Source organism: Cololabis saira, chromosome 5 (assembly GCF_033807715.1).
Source record: "Cololabis saira isolate AMF1-May2022 chromosome 5, fColSai1.1, whole genome shotgun sequence".
In the NCBI taxonomy this organism is placed as follows: Eukaryota; Metazoa; Chordata; class Actinopteri; order Beloniformes; family Belonidae; genus Cololabis; species Cololabis saira.
In genome coordinates, this window is record NC_084591.1 from 2,183,912 (window position 1) to 2,195,592 (window position 11,681).

The following is an 11,681-nucleotide window of genomic DNA, read 5'->3' on the forward strand; positions in this document are numbered from 1 at the left end:
TTCCACCTGGAGTGTCATTAATCAATTGTTACAACGTAAAACACGTCAATTAACAGTCCCAGTTGAGGTGCTAGGAAATTAAGGTGCTCCTCTCAATGAGAGAGAAATTGCAAATGGCTTAAATTACTTCTTTGTCAATATTGGCCTTTCACTGGCAGCGAACATAAATGATTCTCATGCAATACCATGTAGTTTGATTAAGGGTCAGTTGTCTCCACTCTGCAGTTTCTAGCCCCCGACCATTGCTGAAGTGAGGGGTATTGTCTTAAACTTGAAAAACTCTGCTGAAGGTCATGATGGGTTTAAAAGTAGTTTCATTAAAGACATTTTTGATATTATTATTCTTTAACTTTAATTCATATTTTTGGTTGATGTTTACAATCTGGTGTGGTTCCACGTGATTTTAAAACAGCAAAAGTTTTGCCCTTACACAAATCGTGAGATTCTAATCACTTTAGCAATTATCATCCTATATCAATACTTCCCTGTTTTTCTAAAATTCTTGAAAAACTTATTTATTCCAGAATTTCGTATCACTTACTTCAGAACAACATCCTCTATTGCCACCAATATGGTTTTCGCAAGAAATACTCAATGGAACACGCCCTGCTACAGCTTGTCAACAATATCTCTTCTGTTCTAGAACATGAGAAATATGGACTTGGTGTTTTCTTAGACTTAACTAAAGCTTTCGATACTGTAAATCATGAAATTCTTGCCTCTAAACTTAAAAGAGGGGGGTGGGGGGGGGGGTGACGACATCCACTGCTTAACCAGGAAGCAGGAACACACGGAGACACATGTCGAGCACTCGAAATCTGCAAAAAAAACACAAACAAAACACAAAACCGACACGGAGCCGACCAAAACACGTGCAGCGATCGACCCAAATCTTGAGATCTGATCGCAGTCTGAGCTAAGCTACCGCTACCGCTAACTAACTCCAAAAACTACAGAGCAAGCATGCAGGTGAACAAGCCAGTGTGTATGTCTATGTGTGTGTGTGTGCGTGTATGTACTGTATATGACTATGTGTGTGTGTGTGTATGTATATGTATACGTGCGTGTGTATGTACATGTCTGTGTGGCTATTTGTGTGTGTATGCGTGTATGTATTTGTATGTGTGTGTACGTATATGTTTGTGTGGCTGTGTATGTGTGTATGTGTGTGTGTATATGAATATGACTTAAGTGGCTGTATGTGTGCGTGTACACGTGTATATGTATGTGTGGCTAGGTGTGTGTGTGTGTGCGTATGTGTACATGCATATATATATGTGTATGTGTGCTTGAGAGAGTGTGTGTGTATATGTCTATGTGGCTATGTGTGTGGGTATGGGAGCGTGTGTGTGTGTGTGTGTGTGTGTGTGTGTGTGTGTGTGTGTGTGTGTGTGTGTGTGTGTGTGTGTGTGTGTGTGTGTGTGTGTAAAAATCTTATCAAAGCTCCACCTGAAGTGTATCTATAGTGGGGGAGGGGTGGGAGCAACCCCGCCACCCGAGAGACCAGAGACCGACGAGGAAGAACCCGGAACCCAGGCCACCGGCAACCCCACAGAGGGGAAGCAACCCACCGCCAGTGAGCCCCCCCCGGGCCCCCCACGACACGGGAAGAAGCAGCCAGGGATCCCGCGGCGGCAGACTGCGACCCAGGCAATCCCCGGCCACCCGGTCCGGGCCGGACACGTGGCCAGGAGGCCCTCACCCTCCAGGCAAACAACCCCCACCCGGCAGGGGACCAGCCTGCCCGGAGAGACAGAGCCGCCCCGGCCGCCGACGCGGGCAGGTGCACCCGCCCCCACGAAAGTGGCCCTCCAAGACCAGAGGGGCGCCCCGCCGCAGAGGCAGCGGGGGGGACCGGAGAGGGGCCCGGAGACAGGGAACCCCCCAACAAGGCGACACACGTGCAGAACCGACAACGGAGGGCCCCAGACCCAGGCATCCCATTCATTCATCCATTTACCTATCCGATATCTATACTAATAATAATATAATATACTAAACACAATAATGATAATAAAAAATGATAATAATATAATCATGATATTAATAACCATCTTTGTATAATATAATATTGATAAATTATTAAGTTTTGTTGTCCTGCCAATGGAGGCTCAAATCCTCCATGGCAGGACCCTTCCATACCGCATTCTCACCGACACAGACACACAATCACGCACCGTTTCCCCCTCCCCGGGGGGGTCCAGCACCGCCAGAAGGCACCCCAGGCTGCACGGCGAGCCCCGCCAGGCCCGGGTATCCCGACCCACCTATCCCAGGCCGGCGAGGGAGCGCGGGTGATGTGGGACCCCCTCCCAACCCTGGTGTTGAGTGCGTGTGATTAATGCCATAAAAACAGGGAGGGGGAGGACTAGGTATCATAATGACAATGACCCCCCCCTCCAGAACTAAGTGTCCTTGTCAAATGTATTTATTAAGTGTTGAATGTGCAGTGTCTATATTGCTGTTAAAACCGTGAGGTGGGGAGTGTCGGGCCACGCGGGACAATGCCCCCCACGACCCGGACCCCCCGCCCCTTCACAGCTGCTTCACAGCTGTATGTGGACCCAAATATGGATGTTTTAAGATGGTCAGTTTATTTTCTGTGACTTCAGTTCAGACTTGAGTGCATATGTTTGATGAACAACTTTGTGTTGGCGTTTCACTTTCGCACTTTGAACGCCACGGTCTCTGAACGTATGAGACACTGGTTTTGTCCCAGTGGGAAGATTGAACCAGGATGAATCTGTCCATTCTGGGTTGAACTTTCCTTTCCACCTGTTAAGCTTCTCATCTCTGTATATAGCCAAGCTAATTACCGTATTTTGACGACCATTCGGCGCCGTGTGGAAAGGCGCACCCTCAGTTTTGTGTCATTTCTGTATTTAAAAACACACACACAGCGCGCCGTGTGGAAAGGCTCCGTCAACACACGCGGAGCGCCGCCTGAACACACACACAAGCATACAAGTGTGCATATTTAAAAATAGAGCGGGAACAAAACTTAGTTTGATTGTACTTTATTTAAGACATTACATTAATCAGTTGTCAGAGGACTCAGCGCGTCAGGTTTCATCCGAGCCTGATCAGCTGAGACGGGCAGGAGCCCGCAGCTCTCTGGCTGCGGAGCAGCCGAGTCTTTCCGATGCTTTTGAGAAATCCCGACCAACAGTCCAGTCCGGCAGACACGACAGCCCGCGCATCTACATGTACAATCCTTCAGCAGTAACGATGGAGCCGCCCGAGCGGCACCGACCTCCCCGGCCGCGGGGACGCGTCGGGATAAATGATCAGACCGCGCTCGCTCGCTCTGGACGCAGACCCAAGTAATCGATCCCTGATCCTGGCGAATCTAAACGTACTCTGTGCAAAATGAATGATTTACTCTGTAAATACACACCATTTCTCTTACTATTACACGTACAGCTAGCTGAGTGTCTTCTCCTCATTTGGTTGGGAGTTGCTATGCAGTCCCGCTGCCCCCGCGGCCCACACGTACAAAACTGATTTTTTTTTGCGGCCCACTAGGTGGCGCTCGCGGCCCAAGTGTGGGCCGCGGCCCTATGGTTAAGAATCACTGGTTTAAGACACACAAGGAATTTGTGGTGGTGATTGGTCCAATATAAAAGAACAAATAATATTAAAGAAGTGGAAGAAAAGAGAAATACAACATAAAAAACACAAATCAAATCTAAAAACTAACAGTTAACAATTACAACACAGGCTTATTTCTATGTTTTTATATTAATATTATTAATAATTCCCAGGTGAAACTGCAAGAGAACAACTTCCACCTCCAAAAGAGGAAATAACAACAATCAATCTTATAGAACAAAAACGTCAAAAATGAAGAGGAAACTTGTTTATCTTATTTGAGTTTACAGAACTCAGCTGATTTTCCAGAACCGGAGTTAATCCCGACTCCAGCGTGGAGCGGCCGAGTGAAGGAGGTCTGGACTCTGTGGAGGAGGGTCGTGGTTCCAGAGACGCTGTAGAAGGACAGAACTCCTGCTCTGTGATCCAGGTAAACTCCTATTCTGGAGGAAGCAGGACCTGAGACGGAGGTGTTGATGCTGTTGTACCAGAACACATAACTGCCTGAGTAACACTCTAGAGACCAAGATTTATCATTCCATCCAAATGCACTTTCCCACCCTGATCTGCTGATATTCTTGTATGAAACTGCTACATAAACTCCACCTGCTGTCTCCACCTCCCAGTAATGACGTCCAGTCAGACTCTCTCTACTCAGAACCTGACGATAATAATCATCACTGAATCTGTCTGGATGATCAGAATAAGACTGAGGTTGGTCCATAACTGTCACCTCTCTGTTCTGCTCTGACAGTAACAGATCTCTGTTTACTGTGTTTGGATCCAGAGTGATTTCACATGAATATTTCAAGAATCCAGCTCTGCTCGTTGGTTCTGGTTCTGGTTCTGGTTCTGGTTCTGGTCCTGGTTCTGGTTCTGGTCCTGGTTCTGGTCCTGGTTCTGGTCCTGGTTCTGGTTCTGGTCGTAACAGTAAAACATCCACGTCAGCGACGGCCAGTGAGACGTTTGTCCACGTGTCTCTCAGGATGTCCTGTAGTCGACCTCTGACCTCTGACACGGCTGCTGCCACGTCCTGAAAGTACCTGTTGAGGCCAAAGTTCATCTTGGTTCATCCTTTATTTGAAAGAAGGCATATATGAATTGGTTTGCATAAAAATGCATTTTGATTACATTTCTAGCGAGAAATATATATTTTACTTTCATAATATTCACTCAGTGAATGTACATGATCACTCGCTTGTTCGTTGTTGCAAAGTGTTTTCAGATCTGGCCAGAATAAAGGCTGATTTATGGTTCTGCGTTACACCAACGGTCGATTTAACGCGGTACCCTAATTCAGACTTAATTTGAAGCTGCAACGTTTTCAACCTGATCTCACAAAAATCCGTGAAATGCCCACGACCTCTCACCACTATTTTCCGTGGCACCAGCACGGAAAGTGGTAAATTCCGTGTGAGCACCACGGATATTGTACTTGTGCGAAGTCAATTGGGATCCGTTGTAAACCGTTTGCTACTTCTAACCAATCATAAGTGGTGCTTTAACCTAACCAGACCTTAACCAGAGCGTCGTCCAGCCACAAAATATCATTTTTAATGGCTTTTGAACCAGGGAGTGGAAACAGGCGATATTTAAATTACCGTATTTTCTGGACTATATATCGCACCTGCATATAAGCCGCACCCGTTCTATTAAAAAAAAAAAGATATGCAAGAAATGATATTTATGTTGTTAGATTAGATATTTACTACATGTACAGAAGGATTTTGAACTGTAAATGATGTACATGTTTGTACTTAAATAGATCCTTTCCTAACAGTGTCTTTTAACACGGCAGCAACTTTGCTGATTAAAACGAGACAGAACCAAGAGAAAATAACCAGTATTTATTTATCTATTTATCTGTTTGAAATCTGCTTCTACTTCTATCTGCTAAAGAAGAAGTAGCGTATTCTTCTTTGCATTTATTTTGTTTTAGTTTGGAAGCGTTGGAAGAAAAATCCACGGAATAGAACTTTTGTGTAAGCCGCATGGTTGAAAACCTATGGAAAAAGTAGCGGCTTATAGTCCAGAAAATACGGTAATTGTTGTAACCATTCTCCCATTTCGTCAACCACAGGGAATTCCCTGAGTGTCCCCTCTACGTCATAGAGTGATGAGCAGAGATCCTGATCACGTGACGAGTGCCCCGACGTGGACGTCGAAGTAAACGGTTAAATATATTGTGCTTTTGAACGGTAAATATTTAAATAAACTGTACACAGGTACATTTACAACTTATATTGAATCACTGTGAATACATCAATGTCATTTACATGACGTTAAATAAACTATCCTAAATAAACAAACATATTTACAATTCCTTAACATACATCTTCTCTATAAAATGTAGTTACTAATTCAGATGCACTAGATAATACATATATTCAATTGATATATGTTTTTTAAAACGTTTTTATACGTTAGGGTTAACCCAAACTAATGTGACTACAAATATGGCGCTGATTAGCATAAAGCTGTATAGCATGCCTCTAGGGAAATGTGGTTCTTACCAAAAAATTTTTTTTTTCACAGAAATGAAGGTTGTTAATACTAAAATAAGAGTGCATATAGTAGTTTAAGGGCATGATACACACATTTGTGTCAATATATTTTAAATATATAATTGTTAAATGTGTGAAAATCACTTCAAATACATCAATGTAACAAATACATCCTGGGTCAGAATGACATACAGTTTGGAAGTGACGCTGGATCCGCGTACCGATGTGCATGTCGAAGTAAACGGTTAAATACGTTGTATATATGCAGTACCTGAGAGGACGGATGTTGATGCCGGAGGAGTGTGTGGACTGACTGAGTGGTGACAGTGAGGGGCAGCTGTGGAGGAACTGGTTGTGGTCCCCAGTTTCGGAGAGCTGCTTCATCTCAGCGTCTCTCCTCTTCAGGTCAGTGATCTCCTGCTGCAGCTTCTCCTCCAGCTCTCTGACTCTCCTCACTTCAGTTTCCTGCTGGGATCTGATCTGCTGCTTCACCTCAGAGCTTCTCTTCTGGAGGAGAGAGATCAGCTCAGTGATCATCTCCTCACTGTCCTCCACTGTTTTATCAGCAGACTGATCGATGGCCTCCACCTCCTGCTGAAGCAGCTTCACATCTTTCTCTCTGTCCTGGATCTGCTGCTGGATGTGTTCTCGACTCAGCTCCATCTCTCTCTGCCTCTCCGTCCTTTCTGCTGCAGCTGAGACTGTGTCGTGGCCTTTATGTTCATCCACAGAGCAGAGATAACAGATACACTTCTGATCAGTACGACAGAACATCTTCCTCACCTCACCGTGACGGGGGCAGATGTTGTCCTGCAGGTTCTTACAGAGATCCACCAGCTGGTGTTTCTTTAGTGGAGCCGCATCACGGTGAGGTTGGAGGTGTTTCTGGCAGTAAGAGGCCAGACAGATCAAACAGGACTTGACAGCTTTCAGTTTTCTCCCAGAGCAGACATCACAGGCCACATCTTCAGGTCCAGCATAGCAGTGATCAGCAGGAGCAGCTTGGAGTCCAGTCTTCTTCAGTTCCTCCAATGAATCAGCTAACATGGTGTTTTTCAGCAGCTCAGGCTTCGGAATAAACGTGCGTCGACACTGAGGACAGCTGGGGAGTTTCTTCTCTCCTTCATCCCAGAAGTCCTTAATACACTTCATACAGTAACTGTGTCCACAGGGAATAGTCACCGGATCCTTTAAAAGATCCAAACAGATGGAACAAGAGAATTTAACTGGGTCGAGCGGGTTTTCCTGCTGCGCCATCGTCCTCTTCGTAGCAACTGTCAGACAGTTTAACCTTCCCCTGAACAAAAACTCTGAGTAATGAAGGATTGCTTCACTCAGGGGCGGGGCTGAACACGATAAGGTCAGATATCTCAACACCTGGCTGCACCACGTGACTGATTCAGCCGTTAAACCCTCAGGCTCCGTTCGAAGTTCAAGTTCAAGTTTATCTATATAGCACTTTAAAAACAACAACAGCTGACCAAAGTGCTGGACAAGTGAAGAAAAATAAAAACAAAACAGGACAATGTAACATAAAACAGATAAATGAACTACACACACACTTAAAAACAGCCATAGAAGGAGCCGGGCGTAGGTGCAGCGGCAGCTCGGTCCAGAGTTCGGGGCCAGTTACTGCAGAGTCAAGTCAAGTCAAGTCAAATTTTATTTTATATAGCACATAAACAAACGGCTGAGCCGCAACCAAAGTGCTTCACAGAAAGTGCTTTAAAAAGCGAAGACATAAAAAAGGGACTAGAAAAGGGCTAAGAGAAAACATCTGATAAGACAATATAAAAGACACTAATTAAACGCAAGGGAAAAAGGTGGGTCTTTAACTGAGATTTAAAAATATGTAAAGAATAAATAGTCAAGAAAGATGAAGGCAGCAATCGTACAGATATAAGCAGAGGAAGCTACAGGTCTATAGAGGTCTATATAGGGATCTACAGGTCTATAGAGGTCTATATAGGGGTCTACAGGTCTATAGAGGTCTATATAGGGGTATACAGGTCTATAGACGTCTACAGGGGTGTCTACAGGTCTATAGAGGTTTATATAGGGGTCTACAGGTCTATAGAGGTTTACATAGGGGTCTACAGGTCTATAGAGGTTTATATAGGGGTCTACAGGTCTATAGAGGTCTACAGGGGTGTCTACAGGTCTATAGAGGTCTATATAGGGGTCTACAGGTCTATAGAGGTTTATATAGGGGTCTACAGGTCTATAGAGGTTTATATAGGGGTCTACAGGTCTATAGAGGTCTATATAGGGGTCTACAGGTCTATAGAGGTCTATATAGGGGTATACAGGTCTATAGAGGTCTATATAGGGGTCTACAGGTCTATAGAGGTCTATATAGGGGTCTACAGGTCTATAGAGGTCTACAGAGGTGTCTGCAGGTCTATAGAGGTCTACAGAGGTGTCTACAGGTCTATAGAGGTTTACATAGGGGTCTACAGGTCTATAGAGGTTTATATAGGGGTCTACAGGTCTATAGAGGTCTATATAGGGGTCTACAGGTCTATAGAGGTCTACAGAGGTGTCTACAGGTCTATAGAGGTCTACAGAGGTGTCTACAGGTCTATAGAGGTTTACATAGGGGTCTACAGGTCTATAGAGGTTTATATAGGGGTCTACAGGTCTATAGAGGTCTACAGGGGTGTCTACAGGTCTATAGAGGTCTATATAGGGGTCTACAGGTCTATAGAGGTTTATATAGGGGTCTACAGGTCTATAGAGGTTTATATAGGGGTCTACAGGTCTATAGAGGTCTATATAGGGGTCTACAGGTCTATAGAGGTCTATATAGGGGTCTACAGGTCTATAGAGGTCTATATAGGGGTCTACAGGTCTATAGAGGTCTACAGAGGTGTCTGCAGGTCTATAGAGGTCTACAGAGGTGTCTACAGGTCTATAGAGGTTTACATAGGGGTCTACAGGTCTATAGAGGTTTATATAGGGGTCTACAGGTCTATAGAGGTCTATATAGGGGTCTACAGGTCTATAGAGGTCTACAGAGGTGTCTACAGGTCTATAGAGGTCTACAGAGGTGTCTACAGGTCTATAGAGGTTTACATAGGGGTCTACAGGTCTATAGAAGTTTATATAGGGGTCTACAGGTCTATAGAGGTCTATATAGGGGTCTACAGGTCTATAGAGGTCTACAGAGGTGTCTACAGGTCTATAGAGGTCTATAGAGGGGTCTACAGGTCTATAGAGGTCTATTTAGGGGTCTACAGGTCTATAGAGGTCTATATAGGGGTCTACAGGTCTATAGAGGTCTATTTAGGGGTCTACAGGTCTATATAGGTTTATATAGGAGTCTAAAGGTCTATAGAGGTTTATATAGGGGTCTACAGGTCTATAGAGGTCTATATATGGGTCTACAGGTCTATAGAGGTCTATATAGGGGTCTACAGGTCTATAGAGGTCTATAGAGGGGTCTACAGGTCTATAGAGGTCTATAGAGGGGTCTACAGGTCTATAGAGGTTTTCAGGGTGATCAGGTTGATCATCAGTTCAAACGTAACAGCGTTAGTTTCTGATTTCACCACTAAAACCACTGAAGGGAGATTTTCTGCAGCTCCTTCGCAGACCAGCTGAATCAGATGGTTGCCATGGCAACCTTTGATTAACATGAGGCGGGCGTGTCCCAGTCTTCTCAAAGCTGGGGGGGGGGTCACTGATGAGTTGAGCTGACCCCCTGCATGTTCACAACAACACGTCTGGACAAGTTTTGGAGGTTCAGAGTTTATTAGTTAGTTTATTTAAAAGGGCACAATGCGATTTAATACTTTTACACGTAGGTCATAAAGTTTCCTATTGCCGTTATCGGTCGGCTTTTGTCCCCGCAGCTCATCTCTGAGTTTACGTGGCATTATTACGTCTCCCAGAATAACCTACAGGTTAATGATTCATGAAAATGATGTGAATCATAAATCGTGTTTACTTTGTGTTTACGTCTCCCAGAACAACCAGCCGACGGGTTAATGACTCAGCAAAATGACGTGTCATAAATCGTGTCATAAATTATTCCATCAGCGAGAGACACGATTACTGAAAACAAAGTAAGAAGCTCTGAATCAGCAGCAGGAACCAAAAACAGAAAACTTATTTCACTAGTAGCACTATTGGCACTATTAGCACTAGTAGCACTATTAGCACAAGTAGCACTATTACAACCTGAGCTCACAAAAATCCGTGAAATGCCCACGACCTCTCACCACTATTTTCCGTGCTACCAACACGGAAAGTGGTATAATTCCGTGTGGGCACCACGGATATTGTACCATGCAAAGTCAATGGGATCCGTGGTCGTGATATATACACGGATTATGACATTATTATTATTTATATATTATTCTTTGTTATAGTGGCTAAAATATGCGTTTTTGTAGCGCAAGGTACTGTTTATTACTGTCCTTTTGTAAAAGCACGTTTTTAACGCTGTTTTAGCAGTGTTTTAATGAGGTTTTAATGGGAGCACCACGGATATAGTACTATGCAAAGTCAATGGGAGGCGTGGTCGTGATATATACACGGATTATGACATTATTATTATTTACATATTATTCTTTATTATAGTGGCTAAATTATGGGTTTTTGTCGCGCAAGGTACTGTTTGTTACTGTCAGTTTGTAAAAGCATGTTTTTAATGCTGTTTTAGCAGTGTTTTATTGAGGGTTTAATCGGAGCACCACAGATATAGTACTATGCGAAGTCAATGGGATCCGTCACCCGATTTGACTGCTGTCATACCATTGAATGAAGGACAAAACGATAACAATCATCCCATAGATATGGGCCAGTAGGGCCCTACTCTACCTACTAGTAGGCGCAGGAGGCTGTTATCGCTCCTTTCTATGGCTAACCACATGTTATTAATGCTTGCTATGAGCTCACACCTCATTATCGCCCTTTTCTATGGCTAACCCCATGTTATTAATGCTCAGTAGGCACAGAAGTTTTGTTATGAAGCTCACACCTCACCTCCCTTTATTATGTATTTAGCTAGAATTTTAAAACCTGAACAATAGAATTCAACGTAAAATGCCGGATCTTGTCCATTAAAAACAATACGTTTTGGAACATAGTGTAACGACCACAGATAAGATAAGGCCTTGCCCGCCTGGGCAACACATCAGCATTCGGCTGACTGGTTAGTGCAGTAGACTGTGGTCTGGGAGACTGTGGTTCGAGACAACACTCTGGGCACGACTTGTTCGCCACAGTATTTTCCTCATTGTGTTATGGTTTTCTTTTAATATCTTTAACATTTCTAAACACAAAAACACGAAAGTGTCCTTCATAATTCAAAAATACAATAGGTTCATGTTAAGGACATCCGTTTTAATTAGTTCTCCTTCGATTATGACAAGTTATTAATGCTTAGGGTGTAGAAACCTCTAGCTCTGAGAGCCTCCTGACTAATGGTATGGGGCCTATTTTGTGTCTTTTTTTGCACAGTTCACTAACGCTTTGAGCTAGGAGGCTGAAATTCTAGACTCTGTATCAGGAGGTGACTGTCATCCACTGTGCCAAGTTTCAGATCTGTGTGACCTTCGGAAGTGTCAAAGGTCACAGCGT

General features: G+C 44.0%; 1 protein-coding gene across 1 annotated transcript; it reads right to left on the reverse strand.

Annotated features, from left to right (window-relative positions):
- Positions 1-1,559: 1,559 nt before the first annotated feature.
- Positions 1,560-7,380, reverse strand: LOC133443664 (tripartite motif-containing protein 16-like). Its single transcript, XM_061720791.1, has 2 exons — positions 6,367-7,380; positions 1,560-4,634 (listed from the first exon to the last, which is right to left on the reverse strand). Exons 1-2 carry the CDS (start codon positions 7,350-7,352, stop codon positions 3,866-3,868), a joined length of 1,755 nt encoding a protein of 584 aa, XP_061576775.1. The 5' UTR covers positions 7,353-7,380; the 3' UTR covers positions 1,560-3,865.
- Between the last annotated feature and the right edge of the window lie 4,301 nt (positions 7,381-11,681).